The 27,278-nt window shown below is 46.3% G+C and overlaps 1 protein-coding gene and 1 pseudogene across 3 annotated transcripts in view; both read right to left on the reverse strand.

Moving 5' to 3' along the window:
• ANO6 (anoctamin 6) overlaps positions 1-27,278 on the reverse strand; it is a 172,963-nt gene that overhangs the window by 110,507 nt on the left and 35,178 nt on the right. The window contains exon 2 of one of the 2 annotated variants that reach the window (XM_084748942.1): positions 22,970-23,032. The exons of the other annotated variant lie outside the window; for it this stretch is intronic. Coding sequence (XP_084605068.1) covers positions 22,970-23,032 — 63 coding nt within the window. The remainder of the gene's footprint in view (positions 1-22,969; positions 23,033-27,278) is intronic. 2 annotated transcript variants of the gene reach the window in all.
• LOC311578879 (ras GTPase-activating protein-binding protein 1-like) overlaps positions 16,572-27,278 on the reverse strand; it is a 45,873-nt pseudogene continuing 35,166 nt past the window's right edge. Inside the window, exon 3 of the transcript XR_014783677.1 lies at positions 16,572-17,955. The product of XR_014783677.1 is annotated as a ras GTPase-activating protein-binding protein 1-like (transcript). The remainder of the gene's footprint in view (positions 17,956-27,278) is intronic.

Here is a 27,278-nt window from a genome sequence, read left to right on the forward strand (position 1 = left end):
CCCCCAATGCACTCCACCCTAGCTTAGCTATTGGCTATAGCTAAGTGAGATTCAGTCTAGTCACTGGCCTGCCAGCTCCCCAATTATATGGCTGGACATGACCGGGAAGGAAAAAAGACACAGCACTCAAGTTGCTATTGCCTGTAAACCCAAGCCACAACTGAGATATAACTCCTGGCTTAATCTACCAGAGTAGGCCTGATTTCAAAATCAGTTTTTACAGCCTGTGGGGGGGAAAAAAAAAAGACCATAGAAATGAGAGGGGATGCCAAGCAAAGAAGCCTGTACAGGTTCGCACACCCTTATTTTAAACCTTCTACTACAAAACTTTGCATCTTGAGCATTCAGAGTTTATAAACAAAAGAAGGTCTACGCGTACTCACTCTCTACTAAGATGCAGCCTTGGCAGGTCCTTGGCACCGCCCTTAACAAGCACTTCATCAAGCGGGCTCAAATCTGTGGGGCGTGATGATCAAGAGATAGCCAGAAAATTCCTTCTAGCGCCTTCTTGAATTTTTGTTGTAAGGAATCATGAATCTGTAAGAACTAAGAACGTTTTCCTCCACAGGACAACAGGAGGTAAACAGGATGTAAACCAGAGCACACTGCCCTGGGCAAGCAGAGCAAGGAGCAGGCCAGTTCCTCAGAACGGAGAGCAGCTGGAAGAGAGGAAGGCCCAGCAGCCCCTCTCACCCTCTCACCGACTGAGTCTCCACCACAGCAACACCACCTAGCAGGAACTTACAAACAACTCTAGCTCAGGAAATGAAAAAAAAAAAAAAAAATCAGAAATGGTACCGTATTTCTCATAATTAGCAGAAAAGAAAATTACCAGAATCAGTATTGGTGGAGGACACACATGTGTTGGCTACACTTAGCTTTGTGAGCAATCTGATGCATCACAAAATCTTCAGTATTTGTTACACCCTTTTGTTTTAATTATAGAGAAAGCACTATTTAGGTGCTTGAATCTTTTAGAATACAGCTGCATGATAAGAGTGGGTTGGTTTAAATAACTTAGAGAATAGTCACACAGAAAAAATTTAATGTATTTCAGGGCGGGGGAGCTATTATTATGAAACTGGTTTGCATCACCCCAAAAATTGAAAACAGAAATTCAAATAAGATACTTGCATACCACGTGTAGAAAGGCATTATTTACCACAATGAATGGTTGAGCCAGCCATGTCCACCAACAGATGGACAGACAGACAAAATGCACCCTGCAAGTACAACAGAATACTGCTCAGCTCAGGATAAGGGGTAGGAAATCCAAAGTGCTACCCATGGGAGAATCTTGGGGACATTACGCTAAGTAAAATAAGTAGTCATAAAATGATAAATATGATTCTTTTTTTTTTCTTTTGGTTTTTGGTTTTTCGAGATAGGGTTTCTCTGTGTAGCCTTGGCTGTCCTGGACTCACTTTGTAGACCAGGCTGGCCTTGAACTCACAGCGATCCACCTACCTCTGCCTCCCGAGTGCTGGGATTAAAGGCGTGCGCCACCACGCCCGGCTTATGATTCCACTTATGTGAAGTACCACAGAGGCCAACTCCACACAGACGTGAAATGGAAAGGCGGCCGTCAGGGGAGGGGAACGTGGGGAGCCAGGTTTAATGCGTGCAAGATAAAAGAGTCCACAAGACAAAAAGAATATGGACTTGGGGACGGTGATGGACAGACCACATGTGAATGTATTTTATGCCACCGAGCCATATAATTACAAATGGTACACCAGTACATGGTAGGTTATATATATATTTTTTACCACAATGAAAAAGAAAGTAGCGTAAAAACATCTGTTGCCTATTGTTGGCTGGACTGGACCAGGCAGAAAGAAATGTCTACCAACAGGGCAGCTTGGCCCCTTCCCCCAACCCTCCCCACGCTAGAGACCAGCACCACAGTGGGTGGGAATGGGTGGAGACCTCACACGGTGCCAGGATTCTAACTTTCCCCTCTGCCAGGGGCCATCTGCCAATAAAGCACCCAGTGAATTATTTTCAAAGATGAAACAAAGCTTCTATGTATTATATGCAGCACGGTCAAGTGACTTTTAACTTAAAAAAAAAAAAAAAATATATATATATATATATATATATATATATATATATATATTTGTATTTTCTACAAGGATCAGGGAACATGAACATGATAGACACACTTCTACATGTGCCCTCCATGATGCTTTGTGCCTGGATGAACCCCATCACGTGAAAGTACTGCACCTGGAAACCAGGCCCTTTCTCCTGGGCCTAGATAAAACGGCTGCCACTCAGAGACCTTCAAGCATCCTAGTGCCTGTTTCACAGCTAAGTTCTTCTCAGCCATGGTCACATCATCCTAGCTGGCAGGACATATGTACCGCCACCATCTCTGCACTACAAAAGAGACACAGACAAGTTGAGTAGTGAGTCTAAAAGTCACAGAGCTAAGCTCTGTGGGATCTGAACCCAGGAGCTCAGCGTTCAACTCTCTACACACTGCATTTGGTCTCCCGCCACTCTTTCACCATTTCTCTGTACTCGCTGCTGCCATGTAAGTCCTCCATCCAGTCTGAGTCTGAGTCCTCTGAGGGTGCAGTCTTCCTCTTGGTCAGAGCTGCACACAATTACAGCAGCATCTGGGCTGTTAGGCCCTATTTTCCTGTGGATGGCTCCGCAGATGAACACGCTCTCTATAAGGCCACTTGCTAGAGGGCAGGCAGATCTGAACTCAGTCCCCGGGCCCAGCGCTTCCTAATTGCACTCATACTGTAAATAAGGAGAAATACAGCAACGGAGTAAGTTGAGAAAGATGCCACCAGCAGCTTAGTAAATGCCCCATTACAGCAAAGACTAAGAAGGCATGTGGCTGAGCATGGCGCTCTCAGCGGCAGAGCACACAGCAGGGCACTGTGTTCCGAGCCCGTACTGCAGAAAATAAGAAAGCGTACACAAAGGGGTAAGTGCCCCCAGTAAAACGAAGAGGATTCAAATGAGCATGACCCGTCCAGATACCACTTTCAGGCACTCTCCACTGAAATCTCTTCTACTTTTCGATTGTAGGGGAGTCATTTCAAGCCACTGGTTAATAAATAACAGAGGAAGGTGGACAACAAAAGTCCCTTCCGCAAGGATCCATTTTTTTTCCCTTCTTTTAGCTCGAGTTAATATTTCAGAGAAGAGAAAGCTGAACAGCTCAGCCAACCTGAGTTCAGTCAGCTACCACGCACGTGTTGCCATCACTCAGAGCTTTATGGAGTCAACCCAGCTTCTCAGGCCCCCACCAGGAGCCTCAAGGTGACTTCTCAGATGTGGGGCGCCCGGAGCAATCCTGCAAATCTTTCACTAAAGGAAGAGGTGATCAAAGTCAGGCTAGGAGTTAACTAAGCACTCTGGGTAAACTGGCTATTCTGTGGGATGGAGGTGGGGAGGGCGTGCACAGCAGCATCTGGCCCAGTGCCAGGAGTGATGTTTCAGAGCCGGCGATGCCTACAACCTCCCTCAGCAGACTGTCTCCGTGAAGCAATGACCCCTGCAACCTTATGACTATAGCCCTAAATGCGAGGTCTCATAAAACCTGAAACAGCCAGCCCCTTGCAGCTCTTATTTCCTAGCATTCTATTTAATCGTGTTTTGTAACTTTCCGCTCTGTCTTGCCGAGGGGGTGGGTTGGCCACTCTCACTCTCTTTGTTGCTGGAGTGGCTGAGGGGACGGAAGGGAAGCTTGCAGATCCTAGAGGTACTGCTGCATCCAGTTCTACACTCCTTACCACCCGTCAAACCCCAGCTGAGACTCGGATCCTTGCACTCATCCTCAGTAGGCCAGATGCAGCTAATGACGTTCAGACACGTTTACCCAGAATACACCACACTGTAGTTCTGCTTGAGATTTTTAATGGTGTGCGCACGCAAATGTAGCTACATCTCCTTAGAGATCTGAGCTATTTTGGATTATTTAAACATGCACTTAATTTGTTAATGATGAAAATAACACCGGTGACTGAGCTTGCTCTTTCTTCCCTGTGGAGCTATAATCCTGCTACTTGTTTCAAGGTCAAACATTTTCAGTTTCTGGTCATTTTTTAGTTTATCTAATATCTACTTTTGTCCTTGTCCTCGTCCTTGTAATTTCACCCCTCCTTCCTTTTCCCTCTCTTTTATTTTTACTTGTATTTTTTATTTTTTATTTTTTTTCAGTTCTGGTATTTTAAACTATGGCCTCACACATTTTCAGCAGCTTAACCCAAGGCCTCGCAAACGCTAGACAAATATTCTATCAACCCCTGCATCCCATGATCTCCCTCTTACCTTTTTATTTTGAGACTGGGTAACTTAGTGAGACCCTGACTGGCCTAGAACTTCTGATCCTCATGCCTCAGATTCCCCAGCAGTTTGTTTTTTAATGTGCCAAGTCTATATATGCATCACACTTGTTCACATAAAATAACTATCATAACTATCATTTATTTAGTATGCAGTTTGCATTGTAGACGGCCTTGGAAATAGAAAAGATAAAACAGCTACTGAGACACTTACTTGTGATGGCTTCACATAAATGGGCAGCTATGGATGGCAGATGGCTCCATGGGGCTTAGACTTGCCCCCTCCCCCCCAAGACAAGCCCTGATGGACACTTTGGTAGGAACCAGGGACCACCTAAGAGGTCAAGCTGGTCAGAAATCTAGGGATGGAACTAGAAAGTGAAAGTGGCAGTAGCTACAAACAGAGGTCAATGGAATGGCAAGGCAAGAAGCTACAAGAAGCACAGGTCTTGCAGGTAGATTGGAAAGAAAAGGTTACAGATTTCTAGTCTAAGAGCAACTCTCCCTGGAGAAGCTCACCTGCATCTTATCAACTGTGTGTACAATTATCTATCTCCTCTCTCTCTCTCTCTCTCCTTCAAAACACACACACACACACACACACACACACACACACACACACACACACACAAAACCAACTACAAAAAAGAAAAACCCAGAAAGGAATACCAATGTGTGGTATAAAAGTTGAAGGGGGAAACTGGAAATGGAAAGGTTTAAGGTTTAAGCAGGCAGTGGGACAGAGAAATTTGGGGGAGGGGGAAGGGAAGGGAGCCTACCAACATTAATATTTGAAAAAGACAAAAAGGAAATCTTGATTGTTGATTAGCTAGTCAAAACCAAAGTTAAGGCGAAAAAAGTTTGAGCAGGTACCCTGTGTAGGTAGGTAAAACTACTATGAGAGCTCATTCACCACTGGGCTTCCTCCGTAGGAGTCATTTTCTGAGAGGCCCCTTGATACCCAAAACAATACAGGTAATTTCCATTCTTCTTCATTGCCCACTGAAACTAGCTGGTAAGAGCCTATTACTGAAGACATTACACGCCTTGGTCACATGACATAGAAAAGTTCATGTAAATCAGCGATTCTGGATTGGAAACCTCCTCCTGGTGGCCTTACTGTACCTACAAAGTGTTGTATAGGCTTCTGAGGGAAAACTGCCACCAATGGTCTTGCTCAGCTGTGGACCCTGCCTGCAACAACAGCATCCACACAGACAAGGAGCAACAGTAGCAAGTTTGTTACGGGGCGTAACCAGCTGCTTTATTAAGTTAGGTTTGAGGCCTGCTACTCCGGAGAGAACTGACATCTTGGGCCTATAAAGCCAGTCAAAAGCCTAGCGCTGGGGAAGAGTCAAGGCCTCAGAGAGGAAGCTTCTGCTGTTGTTTTGCTAAATGGACCTGATGCTCCTGTCAAACTGCGTTCCAAACAGCAACGTCTATGCCCACACACTACAGCTACTGCCAGCACTGATTAGAGAAGCTTCTTTTTGTAGTGGTCAGTAGTGGTGACCGAATGCCTGGCCATAAATGGGATATTGATAACAGCCCCTCCAGGACATAAAGAACATCAGCGGTAAGGGGCAGACAGACTGTGAGAGCTGGAGACGTGAGGGCACGACGGAATGCTGACGACTTCTAGGCATAACGTGGCTGTTGCACTACTGAACTCACTGATCCTTTGACTACACATTGATGTCTCTGTGTCCTGTGACCAAGCTGTGTAGTGTCTTCAGGAGCAGTTATTTTTACACACTCCCCCCCATAAGATTGGGCTTGCCAACACCCTGTCATGGTAGGAGGTGGGGTTCACGAGGCCCTACCTATCTCTGACAAGGACTGGTGGGGTACAAGGTGACCTTCCTCAGGGGTCTGATTGATGTACAGGACTTGTAAACAAACTCCCAGTCACGCCGCTGTAAACGAACTGTAATGAGCTCATTGGGTCAAATGGGAGCGGGTGCACTCATAAGCACAAGATGAACTCGGAAGTGAGGCTGGTGGGGAGGAGGAAAAGAGAGGGTCAGCGGGGTGAAGATGACCTAGACAAGTTATGTACATATATGAAGATGTTATAATGGAACCCATCCTATATATAATTAAGCTACGCTAATAAAACATTAAACGTTTTTAATGACTAAATTGGGCGTCTTCTCTGATGTGGGCCAGAGTTCATTTGCAAGAAGGGCTCCTTCACCGGTTTCAGTAGGAAATAGTAACATTCAATTTATAAAGCTTAACAACAGATGTTATTGCATGGAGGCACCACGAAGCTCCCTAGAAGGAACGACTCATTATTTGACTCTTCATCTAAGCAGCAAAGCTTTGGAATGCCTGCACTGGGCAAGCCCTGTGGATACAGGAATGCTGAGGATGCTGTCTCCCTCAATGCCCCCCCCCCCAAATAGGTGGCTTTTGCCTTCTGATTGCAGGACAAAGCTACGATGTCCTGGACCATGGTACCCACGCCCACTGGCCTTCTTACTAATGGCTACTTGGCATTTTTTTTTCCCTGTGACCTCAATTATTCTTTATTCTTCCCATCATTAACATTTCTCACAGTCACATTATCTTCCATCTATATTTAACAACGATAATGACAAAACCAGGGAGAGGCGGTGGCTCTCGGTGGTGAAAGATTATCAAAATGTCAAATGTGCTCGCCATTTGACCCCCACAATTCCACTTCGGGAACTTTGCCACACTGGTCGGGAAAAGATACAAATGTGCCCACAGCAAAGCTAAATGATACCACGTCTTTTTTTTTTTTTTTTTTTAAAGCTCAAGCATCCAGAAAATGCTGCAGTCCCACAGAGTGGCATGCCTCAGCTGCAGGCGGTGGTGCCCCTGACATGAACGTGTACAATCCACAGCGGTACACACAGCTCAAAGGAAGCAATCTGGTGTTACCTGTAACCTTACAAACCAACGTCTTGCCAAGTGTTTGCATACATGTGTGTGCTAAAGCAAGGAACCCTAAAGGGCATATCTCAAATATATGACTGCACAAAGAAATAGCTATGGACGTCATTCCAGGCTGCATTTTTAAAGCCCAAAACTTACATCAGGTATATGGAGCTTTATAATCTGAATAAAACAATAAAGATAAGGTTATCTTAAGAAGTTAAAATAACAACTTTCATCAGCCTTTCCCAGTGTACTTATTGTACTGTGACACAGTCCAAAATCCTAAGGGCTGGGAACGTAGCTCCATGATGACACACTTGCTTAGCATGCACAAGGTCCTGGATTGATACCCAGTCCAAATCCTTATGACTACCGATAGATATGTAGGTACTGCTGGCATCCCACCAACGAGCATCCCACCTCCATGAGGTCTAGCAAAGTTCAACCATGGCTTTTACGCTGCTTAAGCCCCATGTCTTACTAATTTGCCCCTCAGACATCTCAGTGATTTTTGCCATGGCTGACCAAGACAACTTTGAAAAATTCTTGTTGCCATTTTTTTTTTTTTTGGTGTGTTGTGGGGGGGTGGGGGCGGGAATCAGGTTTTCTGCACTGTGGGCTGGCCTTGAGCGCCCGAGGCTCGCCTTGAAGCCAAGATGCTGAGATTACAGGGGTGTCTTCTGTGCCTGAGTCCTTCCATCTTTCTGGCCTCTCATCCCCTCTGAGACTGGATCTCCCCTCTTGAGGAAACACCTAGGGCTCCCCACCCCCAGGCTGTGCTACCGCATCTTTTAGCACATTCTGCATCAATGCCTGGCTCTGTTGCAGTTCCCATCTCCGGATTGCTATGTCCCCTTGTCTATGTGATAGTGACACATAGTGATGACCCAAAAGTCCTACCCTCTCCCCTCTGCCCTGTACAGGCACACTCAGCATCCTGTGGTCCTTCTTCTCTCATGTCACCCTGGCAACCCCCTGCATGCTGCTCTACACACAGCTGCACTTTCCTCATCTGTTCTGTCAGCAACTTTTATCCTCTTTCTGACCCCTTCTAGCTATCAGAGTGACCTTTGGAAACAGAACTCTGACAAAGTAGTTTTATGCCATAAACCCTTTAATGGCTTCCAGTGAAGAAAACCACTCTGTAATTTGTACCAAGCATCTGTTCTTTCTGTAATGTAGAAAACTAAGACAATCGCTTTTCTAGAAGTCTAGTTAGCACACTCAAGGGCAAGCAAGCCCCATGCCAGCAGTGCATGGCCAATGCAGAGCAAACTCAATGGTATTTCTAGCTCTCTTTTGTCTCACGATGCTCTGTCTGGGCCTTTTTTTATTTTATGGGACTTTTGTTTATATATTGTGGTTCCCAGTGTTGTGTGTGTGTGTGTTTATGGGTTTTGTATTTGTGTGTATCTCTGCATGCTTTTTCCCCCTTTGTTCTGTTTTTTCATGCTTTCATGTTTTACGCTTTTTTTTTTTCTGTTTGTTTTATTTTGGTTTGTTTGCCTGTTTTCTAAAAAGAGTAAAAGGCGGCTAGAGTTGGACAGGTTGGGAGGAGGGGAAGATCTAGGAGGAGATGAGGGAGGAGATCAGAATATATTATATGAAAAAAAGATTTCCAATACAAATTCCATCAATTACAATAAAAAGTTTAAGAAAAGACCAGAAAAGGAAAAAAACATTTTTTTTTTATTAAGGGAGACAGAGTGAATAAAATATAGGCAATTTGTTATGAATGACTTTCAAATAAATGAGGCAAATTATACATTTAAAAAAGATGTTTGACTAAAAAAAAAACTGTTAAAGTTGGCTGTGGTAGCACAGGCCTGTAGTCTCAACACTAAGGAGGCTGAGGCATGAGGAAAAGGAACTTCAGGCTAATCAAAGCTACATAGGCAGACCTTACCTGAAGAGAGGCATGCTCTTAAGGTATGCTATTCTGTCTCAATTCTCAAAAAAAAAAAAAAAAAAGATGAGGGTGAGGGGCAGGGCCAGGGGAGAGAATTCGAAAGAAGCTCAGTCCTTACAACATTTGCTCCATCCGTCACAGAGCAAGGCTACTCACAGCAGCCCAGATGTGGAATCAGCTAAGTGTCCTTCAGTGGACAAATGGATAAAGAGCCTGGTGTGGAATGACACAGTAACAGGGACAACAATGAAAATGCACTTTCTGCCGTATGCAGTGACACGGGTGGAACTGGAGGACATGGTGTTAAGTGAGATAAGCCAGGCACAGAAAGACACACTGCGTGGTTTTTACTTCTATGCAGAAGCAAAAACACTGGTCTCATAAAAACAGAGAATAGTGGTTTCCAGAGTCTTAAATGTGTGATAGTGAGGGCAGTTAGTAGGCAAGGGGGCACAGTCAGGTAAAAGCCTTCGAATGTTCCACAGCAGAGTGCAAAAGCAGCAGACGCCATCAATTTATACTTCACATAGCTACAAGAAGGATGCTGGATGTTCCTAACATAAACAGACATACCTCAGTCTGATCTGGGGTGTGTGTACGTGTGTGGCGCGCGTGTGCAAGCATGCATGCATGTGTGCATGTGCGTGTGTGTGTGTGTGTGTGTACCCTTCACATATGTGAGACACTGTTTTCCATAAGTATGTATAATTACTACGCCAATTAAAGGTTTAAAAAAATTACTGAGAGGCTACAAGCATCTGAGAAAAGGAGTTACGTCTACATATGCTGCTACAGACCGTCAGGGCCCAGCCGAGCTCTCTGTATATTAACTGTGATCAATCTTTAGTGATGACTCAATGGCACAAAGCAGAACCTAGGTGACCATAAAGTTAAAGGGAGTATGTCTTTCTGGTGGTTTTATATATGACATATTCTCACATATACAAAGCTATCAAGAGAAAAGAAAGAAAACTAGGAGGGTCCACTGAAGAAAACAGGCATAGGTAGGTGAACGTGTTAGCATCAGAGGCAGGAGGAAGGGAGCTGGGAAACGGCTTAGTCAGTCACCCGCTGGCCCTTCAAGCGTAAGGACCCCTAGAAGTCACATAAAAGGCACATGAGGCGCTTATCTGTAACTCCTAGAGCTTCGAGGAGGGGAAAATGGGAGGAGGAAGAGGAGGGGGACGGAGAGGCCGACTCCTGTCCTAAGCATCCGGCCTAGCTTATCAACGAGTTCCAGGTCCAGTGAGAGGCCCTGTCTAAAAAACAAAACTAAACAAAAAACAAAGGTGGAACAATAGAGGAAGATCCCTAACCTCTGGTCTACACAAGCACACACACACACCCATACACACTTGATCATGTGCACAAATACACACATACCACACATGCACAAACCCCCATGTTCATACAAGAACGAGAAATGAGACAACAGCCATCCACTTACACATGCCTTACACTTACAGACATATAAAATGGGACTGCAACCATCCACACTATATACAACTTATGTATCATGTACACACGTGCTTTGATGGGCAGAAGACAGACATAAGCTGAGCCAGCGCCCCTCAGCATTGCCATTTCTCCCAAGCAAGGAGATCCACAGTGAGGAAGAAACAGGGGTGTGGATTATGAATGATTGACAGGAGAGGGTCAGCTGTCCAGGTACACAGACTGTCTTTTTTTTTTTCTCCCTGAGTTCTGCAAATACTTGAGAGCCCGGAGTTGGCTTTTGGCTTCCTGTGCCTGAAATAGTGGTTCCCAAATGTCAGTGCAAAAAAACAGAGTAAATAACAACTGCTTGCTGAACTATCGGAACAATCTGTACACCGTGCCGAGGAGAGCCTAGGCTGGAAGCCTGGGTCGGGGGGCTCTGCTGTAAAGGCCAGTGCAGAAGCACTGCCCAAGGGAAGCCACCCCTGGCTCTTGGGCCACGGGGTCAAGGACCTCACAATGCAATTTTCTCCTCAGTCACTGTACTGACCGCAGCGGACTCTGCTGGGTTAATGATCAAACCCTCCAGTCAAAACCACAGTGACAGGCAATGGCCACTGCCTTCCATCCCAACTGAGAAAGGCAAGGTGGAGAAGAGTCTACACAGATGGGACTATCATCTCCTCACACACAGTTCCTGGAAGGTGCTACAGTAGGATGCCGTCCCTTCCAGAGGACAAAGAGGGGAAACACACCTCTTCGCTGCTAGCTTTCCTATTTTCCTGACTGAGATAACTTCACCTCACTACTGAGAACATGGATCCAGCGCACTTGGGTGCTGAGTTGCCATCCGCTGAAAATGCCCACAAGGGAAAACATTTCAGAGTATTCAACCTTTTACAAGTTGAGAAGCATGCGTTGCAATTGTTGGGTTGCCATTTTAAGGGTTTTTGGAGTTAGTGAATTGAATATAAGGAAAACCTTAACTTCACATTTTCTTCTGTCAGTTGTAGCAGCTCCACTCTCTGTCTTCATTGCTTAAACGTAATAAACCTGTGAGCAAAAAGGAGCCCTTGACGTCTTCACGTCCTTGGTCTTAAGGGGAGGAGGAACGCCAGGAAGAGAGTGAGTGTGTTTACAGAGTTGGGGCTAATCTAGGGGCAGATCACAGTCTCCTACTTACCCTGTTCTCCCAGGGCAACAGAACTGCCTCCCAAGAAATGCTAAGGAGACTGAAGGCGGAGCCCTGCACAGAGCCAGCAGCCCAGGGCAGGTATGGGTGACCCTCTCCTGCAGTGAGGGCTGACCCACCAGGACACAAAGCAATGAGGACAGAGGACATGGGGACATGTGTGCGTGAAAGAGAGAACTCACAGGCAAGCAGCAACTGGCTTAGCCCCTGGAGAAGCTCTTCCATCCTAAGCTAGGAGGGGCCAGAGAACTTCATTTCTTCCTCACAAGCTCTGGGGCAGGAGGCAAAGATGGGGCAGGAGGGAGGAGCCAAATGCCACTAATATCCAGTTACCCCTCTGTCTTTTTTGTTTGTTTTTGAGACAGCATTTCTGTGTGTAGCCTTGGGTGTCCTGGACTCACTCTGTAGACCAGGCTGGCCTCGAACTCACAGAGATCCACCTGCCTCTGCTGAGGTTAAAGGAGTGTGCCACTATGGCCAGCCGGTTACATCTCTATAGGTTTCAAACACTAGAACCAATGGACATATTGGTTCACCCTGCCCGCACCATCCTCGGAAGGGGAACAATAAGCCGGAAGCCCCACCCCCAGCCCCAGACCCCCAGCCCCACTACAGGTTTGGGCTGTTTTCTCAGCAAGGATCCATGGACTGGTTCTAAGTCCAACTCAGGATGGAGAGTTACACGGAAAAGAGTTTACACAGGGGCTGACTGTCAATGCGGCGACTCCGAGGCCGCTACCCACCGAGCTTCCCAGCTGGTTCTATTTTCTCATAGAAATCGAACATGAGTCCTCCATCCTTGGAGCGGTTCAGGGGTCGCTAAGGACTGAACACAGCGGCCTGCACAAGCATCCTGAGCCCAAATCCATGGGCCACCTCCACCCTTTCTTTTTCCTCTTCTTAAAGGCAAATAAAATTGTAAAGTTTATATTCTGGTTGAACTATTTCATAAATAGCTAGAGTCAAGGGTTAAAAAAAAAAAGACTTAAAAATACCAACATGTTTTCTAACAGTCCAGCCAAGTCACTGTGGAGGAAGCCTGGACTGCAGGAAGAATCAGCAAAAGTCCCTAGATAAAAATCTAGGAATGGGGGGGGGGGTGGAAGGCTGCTTGGTGTGTGGGGAGGGGGGTGTTGGGGGAGTAGCATGCACAGCTTCAGACTGATTATCTGATGGGTCAGATGAACACACCCATGAGATAACAAAAGCCATTTACCAAAAAGAAACACAAAGAGAGAAGCATTTGGAGGATAAAAAAACAAAAAAACAAAAAAACAAAACAAAAACCATGGAGACTCAGATAGTGGTAGAAATTAAAAATTCACCAGCAGGCTTGAACGATCCAGTTCAAGGTATGTTCAGTAAGCTGCCCAAGAGATCAAAGAGCAATTGTGCAAAGCGTGAGAGCCAATATCTGATGACAGAAGTACTTACAACCAAAGGAACAAGAAAGAGGGGGAAATCCCAGCATGTGGTATATTTTCTCTCTAGAATTTAAAGGCTATTTTGCTCTCCAAACTAAACTTTCTCGTTTAAAAGACAGGCTACGCATGTAAAAGTATATTTTATTTGCCTGTTTCAATTGTTGTCTGGGAGGCTTACTGCCTCCTGCTAACCTAGGCCTAGGCCTGGAAGCTTCTAGCCTCCATACAATCTAACCTAGGCCTAGAATGTTTTCAGCCTCTGAGACTTACTGCTTAATGAGCTCACCCTTACTTGTTCTTCCTGAGCTCTGGGCTGGCTGCTTCAACTTAGCTGTTCTGGCTCAAACTCTTCTCCCAACTGACTTGTTTAACCTGACTTCTCACTCAGCTCAGAATTGCTCTGCTTGACCTCAAACTAACTCAGCCATCTGCTCTAATCTTCTGGCTTCTCATTTTCTGGCTCATTCCATCTTCACCTGAGTTCTCTCTCTGCAACCCATTTGTTACTGTCCTGGTAAAACTGCCTCCTCACAAGTAGCTTCCCTTTCCTCTCTCTTCTGAGAGTTGGGCATATCCCATTCTGTCAAATATTCTCTGATTTGTCACCTTTTCTGCCATTCACAATTAGACATCACTTTCAAACATGGGTGCTTCCTTCTGTAAACTAACTTTAAAGGCATGTATTACCACACCTAGACCTAAGCTTTTCTTTACCTGATACTTGCTCTATATGAGGCTGGTCTTGAACTCAGATCTGTTTGCCTCTATCTCCTGGATTAAAGGCGTGTTTGTATTCCAGCCAGATCAGACAGACCTAGAACGTCTTTGGATGTGATCTCTAGCCAGAACAGCCATATTCTGAATTAACATTCCTCTACACAGGCATGGTGGTGCACACCTTTATTCCCAGCATTTGGGAGGCAGGCAGAGCTCTGGGAGTTCCAGGCCAACATGACCTACATCAGTGGTTCTCAACCTACAGGCTGTGACCCCTTTGGGGGTGGGGCCAACCCTTTCATCGGGGTTGCATATCAGACATTTACACTATGGTTAACTAACAGTAGCCAAGTTACAGCAATGAAGTAGCAACAAGAATAATTTTAAGGTTGGAGGTCAACACAAACATGAGGAACTGTATGAAAGGGTGATGGCATTTGGAAGGTTGAGACACCCTGGTCCACAGAGTGAGCGCCAAGTCAGCTGAGAACCACACTGTTGGGTTTCAGACCCAGGACAAGTGGCTGAGGTGTAGAGACCAAACCAACGACATTGTGTGCTCAGGGCCTGAAAACTTGAGCCCCCGGAGTTTCCAGGGAGACCCACAAACATACAGTTAGCAACTGTTCCTAGGAGCTAGGGTGAACCAATTAGAGCTACAGGTCATAGTGACCAGAACAAATGAAAACTACCCCCTGCAGTCTGGCCCTGGTCCCCCAGCCAATCAGCTTAAAGGGCAACGCCCCTGTACCCTTCTAACCTATCATCTAACAGCAAGGCTTGGGAACCCCCTCCTTGCAGTTTTTCCCTTTAAAAACCCTGTTCCCCCTAGCACTAGGGGCCACCATCTTCTCTCCTCATGAGGGGGCTGACAGTCCAGGCTCTGAGCTTGAAATAAAGGAGACCCTGTGTAATCTGCATCCAGCTGATTCCTGGTAGTCTTTGGGTGTTTCACAACTTGGGCATTACAGGGGTACATGTTTCACATATCAAAGTGGACCTGGCCTCCAGGTTCTCCCAGCATCCCTCAGTCCCTACTTGTTACAGGGTGTGGCTGGCAAAGCCTGCCCACTAGCCTGAACTTTCCAACCCAAGGCCTGGGCTTTTCTATATAATCCAGACTTTTTGGTTTCCTCCCCTTCTCTGCATTTTCTCTCTTCCCCTTCTTCTCATTTCCCTACCCAAGACAACTTCCCTGGCCTTGTTCCTTGTGACCAGGAGCCCACCCAAGAGCTGTACCCAATAAAAACTCGCCTTTATGTTTTAATCTGACTTGACCTGGCTCATTTCATCAGTGGAGAAAACCTATTAAACATTAAGAAAGAAAAGCTTGCCAGAGCTTTGCCAGGGAAAGGCTTGCCAGAGTAAAAGGATCTACGAATGTTCCCACGTTAATAAAGTTTTCTAAATCAGGATTCAAGAAGGAAAAAAGCCCACAAAATTCCAGGGCAAGGTTTTCATACAAAGGATTCAAAGTCAGAACCTGATGTACGCAACTTTCCAAGAAGCATCTTTGGATGGAAGGTGTCAAAATTCGGAAAGCAGATGTTTTCCACCCTGAACACACACACTTAACTGAGTCATCACTTAAAAATCCAGGAAGATGAAGGCATTTTCTTTCTTTTTTTTCTTTTTAAATTTTTATTATTTTTTTTCTGGAAACACCTTTTATTCGGTTACCCACACCAGAAAGGACCCCAGAGGTAGTTGCCAAAAAGGCAATTTTTCCACACCAGAAAGGAGTCATGACTCTTGATAATATGGATTTTTTTTCCTGCTTCCAAAATTTTTATCAAATCCTGTGTCTCCCAACAAAAATGAGCAACCACTCAGAGTGAAAACCGAGACACGCTCCTTCGGGGGAACGGCTGTTAGACTCCAGTCGGTATAAGCAGCGTGAGCAGGAACATCAGTCTTTCCTCCTCTTTAAAACTATTCCTCCTAAAGCATCATTCGGGAAAACTGGAAGTGAGGGACTAAAAGGTCAGGGGAGGGGAGAAGGGTGAGGAGCACACACCATGAACACAGGCGAAATCAAAACTGTACAAACCCAAGCAGTGTATAATAGTCTACCCCGAGACACCAAGGGCAGCTTGAAGGAATTCACCATTCTACAGGAGCCCGGGCTGTGTGCTGTGTGAGATCTGGGCCGAGCAATTCACTGCCTTGAAGTTGTAATTCCCCTGGCCCACGCCAAAGCCTGGGTTCTGGGTTCTGAACCATGCCTCCCACAGGGAGGGCCTCTCATTCCACCACTCGGCCCACACAGGAAGGTGGGGGGTTAATCCCTGTGGGTGCCTTCCCTGGCGGCTCAAGTCTTCTCTTCCACATTCAGAGGGACATGATGGACCTATTATTACGGACTTTCTGAAGAGGCTCAGAATCATCAAACACAACAAAACTGAAGTTAGGTAACTTCCCGACACTATGCTCCCATAGATTTGAGGGAAAAAAAATCCTTCATCTGAGTGCCACCAGGAAGGATAGCAGGCTATCAAAAAGAGACTTGATACCCTATGAGCACATACAGGGGGAGGAGGCCCCCCTCAGTCACAGTCATAGGGGAGGGGAGTAAGGGGAAAATGGGAGAGAGGAAGGAATGGGAGAATACAAGGGATGTGATAACAATTGAGATGTAATATGAATAAATTAATATAATATATATTTTTTAAAATCCTTCAGTCAACATCATGTGGCAGGTTCCTGATGAAGAGCTGGTGACTGTCAGGGTGCTGTCTCCCCATCCTTCAAGGTTCCACACCTTCTGGTTAACCAGCTTCATGGATTGGCCGGGGTGCCCTCTGTGTAGGGATATTGATCCGTTACTTTCAAACTCTCCGCTCTCTCTTAAGCCTTTGCAGTGGAATCTGAGACCCAAGCTTAGATTCTGGACGGGGCCATGAAAGTGGCACACTTTGACCATGGGAGGTGATATCCCCGCCACTGGAACAGCCCCACAATAGTCACAGATGCTCAAGAAAATGTCCACAAGTCCTGCTGTGTCGGGGCCATGTTGGCTGGCGGGTGGGGAAGCGCTCTTCTGCACGTCCTCAGGAGCGGCTTCCTCCAGTGCGGGCTCAGGCTGGTCCTCTCGCATGTCCAGCACAGGTTCTGGTTCCGGGCTCCAGCTCTACAGCAGGCTCCTCTAAATGTCCCTCCAAGTCACTGATGACAATCTGATCATAGAAAGTTCCAGAATCATCAGGCACCACCCTCTGGCATCTGCTGTCTTTCTTCAGGCTCTCCTACTTCCTCAGATTCCTCCGAGGCTCCGTGACAAAGCCATCAAAGACCTCATCTTGGTATCTGAAGATGTCCTTGTGAACATAGCATTTGTTGGCAACAGAGCCCCTCAGGAGCAAGGGCAAAGGTCCGCAGGAACCTCCGCAGAGCCTGGCTGCTGTTGGACCGTAGCTCCATCACTTGGACCACCACCCCATCACTCAAGAGTGGCGTGAGCATCCTCATGGTGGATCTTGGTGTAGCAGTTGGTGAAGTTTTATGACATCACTTTTCTGAGGACTTCCTTCTGCCCATAGATGCATCTGCTGGCTTCCCATTGGAATCCAGGCCCCGTGGGGATAGGAAGAGTTCATTTCCATAAAATCTGTGCAGCATGTCTGGAGCCTGGTTCAACCGGGTGTAGTACTGTTGCACAAACTCCTGCCCGGCCAGCAGGGGACTAGGCTTCTCCACCATCACTTTGGTCGAGTCAACCTGCATGGCTGAGAGGGAGGACCGGGCTGTTGCGTGGGAGGAGGTGGTGGCGTCCCTCACGCGATGCCTATGAAGACCTTTTCAGACTTGTGCCTCTCATCTCTGGAATTCCCACCTTCCTCTGTGAGCACTGGAAAATGTGTTCGTGAAATATTAAACCAACAATGAAGCCAGCATGGAGCAGGGCCCCCATACAAGACAGAGCCTAAAGGAATTGGCAAGGTGGTGCAGTAGTGGAAACCACTCGCCACCTGGAAAGGAATGGAAGGTTTCAGAGACTCTTCCTCCAAAGATGACCTTGACAGATTTCCTATGTGGCTGGTGATGTTGAAAGGCGATTTACAACTGATATCAAAAATTAAGGATAAAAAGTCAATATTGGCCACATAATTTAATCATGAGAGAAAACGTTAATCAAACTTATATTAAAAGGCTCATCTGTGGAGAAGATTCCACAGTTGCAATAAAGTAAACACTGAATATTGATCTCGCCCAAATCACAGTACAATTACAATACGATTACTGTTGGCAAAATGAACTGAAAAACAAGGGACAAGGGGAGATAAAAGCAAACCAAATACTGGCACAAAGGATAATGCCTAAAACTGAGAAACAGCTACACTACAACTGTTGACTAGAAATACACGTGCGATACCCACATGGCAGCTTATAACAGCCTGTAACTCCAGTGCCAGGGAAACCCGATGCCCTCTTCTGGCCTCTGCAGATCCCTGCACACATATGGTACACATAAAATAATGCAGGCATGTATATATGCACACACAAAGTAAAACAAAAGAGTTTTTACAAAAAAGGAGGAGTGCAGTTGTGGAGCACTTGACAAACAGACATTCACTGTGGGATCAATCACCAAGCTGGAGCGTGAGAGGTGAGGGGGGGGGATGGGGAGGGGGGGGATGGGTGCGGAGAACATGCTGCACCTACAATACACAAGGCACCATGCTGCGTGCAAAACATGTAACAATGCACAAATCATAAAATGTTCTTTTGAGGGAGCTTTAATTCTGCAATCAAAGCCGGGTGTAAGTACTTCTAAAATAACTTACTCTGCTTAGTGAAGAGAAGGAAAACAAACAGGTTGCTATGACAGATAACGCCACAGGGGCAGGGTGGAGAGAGGAGCCTCCCTGAGAAATGATATGTGAGATGGGGAAGAGTGAGACGGAAGTTGACTGTGCAGAAGGAAAGCCTCAGGGGACGAGGGAAGAGGGATGCTGTGATCACTGAACAGGTTTTGGTGTACTCAAGACTATAGCTTGGGTCTATCACAATGACCAGAAGAAAACAAGAGACAGAGTACACGCTCGTGTGGGACACTTCATGATACCCAGCCAATACGAACCCAAAGAAAGACAGAGATGAAGAAGTAGAAGAATCCAGATGAACCCCAAGGAAGTCTCCCCACCCCCGAAGGCAAACAGTGGGGCATCTCAGCATCACAGAGCTCTCTGATGCAAGAGTGCAGGTCACACACCAGTCCGTAGACTACTGTTGAGGGCAGGTGACCAGGCTGACGAAATGGAGACAGAAAAAACAAACTCCCGATCATTTTGAAAGGAGAGCCCAAGTGCTGGAGGGAACGAAGAAACAAAGAAAACACACTAAGGCTGGTTCCCTGTTCATGTTGGTAACATTTTAACTCAGAAACTAGGGAGGAGGCAGCATCACCCATGGATGGGGAAGGTAACAAAATAAGAGGCAGGATGGAATAGGTGAGACTATTAATAAATAAAACTAATTAATAAACCTCGACTTCATCCTCGGAGAAGCAGGCAGATGGAGAGTTCAAAACGCAAAGTAGTTTTAAAAGTGAGGTTAACGGAAGCCTGCTGGGTACAGATGAGTATGTAGAGAAAACGGGCCCAAACCACAGCAGAAAGAGGGGGGGAAAAAGTCAACATTTCAACATCCTACAATGAAGGAAATGCTCGCAAAGGACCAAAGAATAAACAGCAGGATCTGGGAAGACAAATTGGGAATTCCAAGAAGGAAGTGAGCCGTGAGCAGAATGCCCACGAAGCAGCATCCTGGAACGAGGGCAGTAAAGCATCTTAGGAAGGTGACGCATTGGAGAAGCCAGGGCTCTCAGCTCCACAGGACTACCTGTGTGACTCACTCTGCAGGCATGGGACCCTGCACGCCTCCTCTAGAAGTGTGCTCAGATGACCTAAAGTTCCAGAATACTGACTCTCAAGGATGCTCCGTCCTGCCAAGCTTCCGCAGAGGGCTCCAGGAAGGAACCGGGAAACCCTGTGACCCACCTGTGAACCGCAAAGGCTCTGATGGGCACGCTTCCCAAACAGGAAGCAGACAATGTCCTGGCAGAGAAAGCAAGCTTTGTGAGCAGAGGGCAGAACCATTTTATAGGCTGCTATATTCTTCTAACTCAGGGCCTGTGGGAAGGAAGCTATAACGTCTCATTTGACTGATGCAGACACTGAAGACAGACCAGGTAAGTGATTTGTTGACAATCACACAGGTAGCACGCAGACAAACCATCTTGCTCATTCGATTCCTCCTACATCAAATATAGCTGATAATCAGATCCCCACATTCTAAAGCTATGACCTCATATCACAAGCAGTCCTTTTAAAATATGTAACTGGCAAAGACCGGACACGTTCCCAGAATGCAAGGGCTTTGCTGCACATACACACTGTGTGCAGACGACCTCAGTCAGATTCATTACCACACACCACCTCCCACAACACAGGGAGGCGCATCTGACCCTTAAGGACTCACACCCCCCCTTGGACTTGAGAACTGTTTGGTTGCCAGCTGTCCATTTGCCGCCCTCCAGGCCCCGGACCAGCACTGCTCAGCTCTCTGCGCCTGTGAGTTTGCCGTTTTCAGATCCCACATATAAGCAGTGTTTGGCTTTCTTTTCTGTCTTATTTCACTCAGTACCATGTCCTCTAAGATTCACACATGGTATCCCGAGTGTCACAAACCTCCTTTATACAGCTGAATAATAACCCAGGCATGTACATACAGGGACTCACCTACACACGTGCATACATACGCTGTAATTTCTTTTTCCACTTATCACCAACAGACAGGTATTTTTCCATATTTGGCCTACTGTGGATAATGCTGTGATAGCTATGGAGATGCAGATGTTGACCTTATCTCCTCTGGGTGTACACCAGAGCCAGGACTGACAGAAGTTCTTTCTACTCTTAGGCTCTTCATAAACCACCAGGCAGTTTTCCATAATGGCTGGACAGCTTGCACTCCAATGGGGGTGTACACGTGTCCCCGTTTCTCCACACTTCATGGACAGTTATCATCTCAGCAACCGAACAATGCTCAATGGAAATTCTAAGACGGTAAATCAAGGGCTCTTCCACCAGCATGGTAAATGCTCACACTCAGTAAGCAGTCTTATTTGGACACCTCAACCACGGGCCAAAGACACAGGACTTAGGAATCAGAAAGACCTGGGTTCAAACTCCAGTTCTAGTGTGTGTGTGTGTGTGTGTGTGTGTGTGTGTGTGTGTGTGTGTGTGTGTGTTGCATGTGGCATGGTGTGATGTGTGTGTGTGCATGTGTGGGTGGGTGGGTGGTGTGTGTGAGGGTATAGGTAGTGTGTATGCAAGAGTGTGGGTGTGTGGATGGTGTGTATTGTGTGTGGTGTGTATGCAGTGTGGTGTATGGTGTTGGAGGGGTATGTGCATGTGGTGTGGGGTTTGGGGTGTGTGCCTGTGATGTGGGTTGTGTGCCTGTGATGTGGGTGGTGTGGGTGGTGTGGGTGGTGTGGGTATGTGCACAAATGTGGGTGGGTGTGTGGTGTGGTGCAATGCACGTGGGTGGTGTGGGTAGGTGTGCATGGGTGTGTATTTACTTGTAAAACCTTAGTCCTAAATGGCAGGGCGTTACAGAAGGTCAGCAGTGTGACGTAGGTGATGAGGACACCAGTCCTTATAGGTTTAGAGCATTAATTTCTTCCTTTCTATTTCTGGATTATACTGCCATGCCTCTGAGGTTCGGGTGGCAATCATTACTCACCAATGAGGTTCAGATGGCAACAGTTACTCATCAATAGGATTTTACTGGCCTGTTAAATCTTTTCACCCAAAAATGTAAAAAAATAATCTGACAGAAACTGTTCTTGAGATTTCTGTTTTAAAAGTGATCTTAATGCATTTCGTACAATATGGTAAAGTTACTTGGTATGAAAATGTTTTCCAGTTGGAGCTTGGTGTGACAGCCCACCACTCTTATGATCTAGTACTGCGAGGGTGGGACAGCAGGACGCTTGGGTGTTTAGGGACATCTTTGAGACGGTGAATTCAAGGCCAGCCGGCAACAATGAAAACCTGCCTCAGAAAACAATCGAACAAAAAATATTTTGCATTTATCTCCAACTAAATTTGTTTTCTTTGCCCTAACATTTTTATCGAAGTGCTTGTTGTGGAAGTTTCCCTGATGTGTGGTGGCTTTGATTCCACACACCCAGGATGTGATGGTCCCTGATAACAATGAACCTGTAAAAATGTGTTCTATAGATTCCAAAGTAACTTGTGCACTTTGGCCATGGCTCCTCAACACCTTCACGTCCTAGGATCTACCCACAACACTGCCCAGTGAGCGCTCCTGGTTCCAAGGTGGCTTAAACTCTTGACTCCCATGACAATCATTTCTTTGTGTGACATTTACACCAACCTTCATAAGCCACCTACAGGCTACAGAGCCACAAGCAGGAAACACAAGCTCACGGGGCTGGCAGTGCTTTCCCAGTAAAAACCACCATTCTAAATATTGAGGATGAATAGAGGAAAACACATTGTTTTTGCCATTTAATTCAGCTATTTGGCTTGTGGCCGCTCAGAGTTACATATTCAACATGAACACAGAGTTGATTGAAAGCACATTTCCATGAAACACTATTTTCATCAGACAACCTTCCATCTGCCGAAGGACCACAGGCTCCCTCTCGTCACGTCAACTGCACCCTGACTGCTGCATGCTATTCAAAGCACCCTGAGCAACATGCGAGGCCACCAAAATCTGGCTTTCATTCTATCACCATTAGCATTGCCTGGGTCAACCATTTCTCCCACTAGATCCTGACCCATAATGCAGCAGGCCCCAGGAAACACACGTAGCTGTCTGAACCAGTAAACGGAATCTGATTATTTTTAGCAACCCGTGTGGACTGACAGATTAAACCGAAAGTTAGGGAACTGCAACCCAACAAATGGTACCTAGGACCTAGCACATACCATCAAGTTAGTTACACAGCGCACAAGGAGGTTATGGGCTTTTCTCCGGAACCGACCATGTGAGGGGACGCCTACGTAAAAGTGCTGTTCAAACACAACCAAGGGGATCTTACCCAGACCGGATGGGTGAAGAGTATGAGGAGCCAGAAAAGGCCTCCTGGAGTCGGGAACATCACCTGAAGGATGAGGAGGCATCAATAAATACAATAAACAAACACAAGGACTGGCACTGAGCAAACAAAGTCCAGAAGAGACATCAGACCTGAGACCCAGGCATCCGCAACAAGTGTCTGACCTTGACCAACCATCCCACTCTCCTGGGCCTCGCTTTTCCTATCGTTAGGACACGGTTAGTTCAGTTAGTCAATCCATTGGCCAGACTCTTGCTGCACATCAGAATTGCCCGAGAGCTTTGCAGAAACCCTGTGTGACCAGGGCTGAGATTTGTCTCATGAACCAACCTTGGTATATAATCACCCCCCTGGGGGGCTTCTTAAAAGGCCAGTAGACTGCATCCCAGACAATTAAAGCAGCGTGGTGGGGTGGAGATCAGGTCCCAGGCACCTCAACATTCCCAGGCTGGTGCCCAGCTGTACCCAAGTTGACACCACTGTTCCAGACCCGTGCTTGGTTTCCTGTACAGGCAGTGAAGGACAGGAAAAGAAAAGAAAGAAGCCTCTAAGTCTCTCCCTCCCTCATTGCCAAGTTAAAAAGGAAAGTGAATTATCAGAGGCCACTGGTGACTTCTAAGGGGGTTTGCACAGAGTAGCCAATTTCAGGTGTGCATGTCCTTCTTGTCAGTGTGCGACAGGCGGGAAAGTTCCAAACTGCTCTTGTTCTAAAATTAAAACCCAATGGCATACTTCCCTACCAACGACTCTCTGCAATCCTTGGTTAGAATTTGATTTGCATGGTTGCCTGTAACATGAGCGTTGCATTCCTTACTCCTTAGGTTACGTAAACACTCTTATTAGGCCCTGGTGAGCCAAGCAAACAGTAATTAGAAACACTGTAGACAACCCTTTAAATCTTTGCTGAAATTACACGTTTCCTGCACCCAAGCCTATGTGCACAACATGTCCACAGCATTGCAAAATCAGAGCCTCATAAACACAAGCTACCTCAGGACCTCCTGGGGACTGTGTAGGGAGCTAACACAGACTTTAGAAGAGGGCTGTTCTCTGCCAGTGCCTTCTCCCAGCTGGGTAAACAGGACACTAGCCCTGTGTGGTTTAGAAGTCCCAGGTGAAAATGAACTCTTCAGGGATCTGGAAAAGAACCTCTCTAGAGACAGCTTTTATTTCCAGAAACCAAAAGAGCATCTGCACCATGGCATGGCTTATAAAACAATGGCAGGTGACACATAAGGCTAAGATGCTAGGGCAGGAAACCCCGGGCCAAGCAGAGCACTGTTCCACCCTTAGCTGCAGCAGCTGGCTTACAGGGCCTGATAACGTCAGAAGTGCCTGGCCTTCCTGGCATGCTCTGAGATCTTGATGAATGGCAAGACTGCTCCCACTCTCCATTAGAAGGCTGGCCCCTTGCCACCATGCCAGAGGCTTGGGGCAGGCAGAAAGGAGTCACAGGCAACAGCCGTTCATATAAGAAAGGCTGCTTAACTGAAAGTGGGCACTCCTGCTAATTAATGACTCAGACAGACCCCTGTCCAAGGGCAGAGCTGAGGTGAGAGATGACCTCAGTGGCCAAGGAAAACCCCTCCCTCCATAGTGTGGGCCTCTTCGGAGAGGCCGAAAGACTAAGCAGCAACAAACAGGAAGCTGGAAAACAGCCTGCTTTCACAGAAAGCTGAGGCCTACTGCCTTTATTAAGTGGCTCTTTCCAGCTCAGGCTTTAAAGGGAATACAGCTCTCCACTTTGGGAGTTAGGAGAGGGGTGACCTTGGAAACAGCCTGAATGCCCACTATTATCTGACCAAACTGAAGACACACAGACAAACACACACAGACACGAGATTGTTACACAGCATTTTAGGACAGTCAGTGCATGGATGCCTCCCTATGACACATTATTAACACATGAAGAGAAAAAAAAAAGTGCCAATGTCAGAGAAGTCGTTTGCCAGAAGAGCACTAGGACAGAGTTACTTTTCCTGTAAAGCAGTTTGAGTTATCTTTTTCATCTACTTACCCGCCTCTTCCCCTTTAATAACAGACACTAACTTGGTAGTGTGCTACTTTGGTTTCTTTTTTTATATTAATCTCCCCACATGAAAGCAAAACAATGCTGTCCTAAATAGATGTTTAGGAAACTGCAACTCCCCAAAATCCCTACATCCAAGTTAAAGCTGCAGCCTTTAAAGGAAATTATTAAGCAAATTACCATGAGGCTATTGGGGATTGGGGGTAGAGCCTAACCGGGGCAGGCTGGTGTCCTGATCAGAAGAAACCCTGGGCTGCAGGAAGAGATACCAGGTATGTGTGTGCACACAGGGACACAAGAGATGGCAGCTGTGTAGGGGGGGACGGGAGGGGAGTGCAGGAGGGGGCGGGCTGACCTTGGGAGGCCAGGGATGCTGACACCCGGATCTAGGCCTTTCAGAACTGTGAGACAACAAACATCTGTTGTTTAATGACCTGTTCCGTGCTGTTCTTACAGTTGCCCTAGCAAATTAAAAGTGAAGAAAAGGCAGACCCAAATAACTCAACAAACATGCAGAGCTGTGAAGCCAAGAGACTCTTCAGTGGCTGTTCTGACTCTTGCAGCCTCTTGTAACCTGTGAGCAGACTGAAACCACCAAACTCTGAAGGCCCAAAAATCAATTTTAGGTTGCTTTACACACAAATGTAACTGCGTAGGCTAACACCAGTGAGCTTTAAACAACTGAATTTAGTGGTTCCAGCTAAAAACTCAGGAAAGCTGTTTTCATAGTGAAAACACCAATGCTTTTTTAAATTAAGGATGGAATTGCCAACATAAAAAACTGACAAGAAATGAGGAAGCATTTCCTTCCACTCTTAAATGAAAGGGCCTGATAACACAGTGAAAGGTTTTGCAGTGTGAATTACCGGAAATTGTCTAGAATTTATCCTGGGACTTTACAGGCTGTTTAACACTTGACACAAGGCTCACAGCCTCAGATGGAGCCCCAGGCCCTTTCTCTAATTCTTACTATCACAGCCCCTGGTCCTGTGGGTTGCGTCACTATGCAGAAGTAAAGATGATGGTGCCATGTCTGGCTCAGCAATGCTAACATCCCATGTGTGCGAGATGCCGGGGATGCAGCTGAGGCCTTGCCCATGCCAAGCAATGGCTTACACAGCCACGCTTATGTTCTCTGGGAATACGGCCTTAAAAGGAAGACTGCGTATTTTTACAACATGTACATTCACACAAATATGCATGGGTGCTTAGAGGTATGTTTTAACCATTAAACTTTATCTTTCAAGCCGTTGCGATGTGAACATATGAAAAGCCTGGGTAATATGTCTACTCTCCAAACTAACACTTCGTCTACACACTGTTCTGTCCAGTCCCTGCACTTACACGAGAGAGAGAGACAGAGAGAGAGACAGAGAGAGAGACAGAGAGAGAGACAGAGAGAGAGACAGAGAGAGAGACACAGAGACACAGAGACACAGAGACACAGAGACACAGAGACACAGAGACACAGAGACACAGAGACAGAGAGACAGAGACAGAGTTCTTTCTTAAATCCCAAAGTGATTATGTGAGCTGGGTGAGATGAACTTGATTCTTCTCCCCACAGTTAACGGAAACTTTCCAATCAAAGAGGGTGAGATGCACAGAGCGCTCTGCAAGCACTTAGTGACCTGGGGACAGAAGGGAACGAGGGATACACCCACCAGTAAGACCACCTGGACACCAGTCAGTACAGATACACCTGTAACACTGACCACAGATACCGTCACAGAAAGAATGGGAGAGGACACCTCTAGTCCCGGTGAGTGGAACACAGAGGCAAGAGGGTGGCAACTCTGAGGCCAACTGGAGCTACACACTGGAAAAAAAAAAAAAAAGACAAATGACAAGAATGCCTTTTGGGAGAAAACAAAGGCTAAATATGAAATATGAGCAGAGATTTATTACAAATAGCTCACTGTTATTACTTATGAAAGTAACAAAACTGATGCATAAAACTTGTAATAATCAAGGACTGATCTCACGAATAAAGCCTCAAGTCAAATTCCTCTCATTTATATGACCCCACAGACCCTGTGCTGTCACCTCCACAGGACACAACTTGGCCGCTTTCCCCTTGGAGTTCTAGGGTCCTGTAGAACACGCACCGTATTTTTAATGTTTTTTTTTTATATTTTATTTTTACATTTACAGACGTTTTACCTACATGTCGGTCTGTGCATCACATGTAAATCTGGTGCCCAATGAGGACAGAGGAAGAAATCAGATCCCATGGAACCAGAGTAGCAGATAGTTGTGAGC

The sequence above is a fragment of the Acomys minous genome (genome assembly GCF_964271855.1).
Source record: "Acomys minous genome assembly, chromosome: 12".
NCBI classification, from domain to species: Eukaryota; Metazoa; Chordata; class Mammalia; order Rodentia; family Muridae; genus Acomys; species Acomys minous.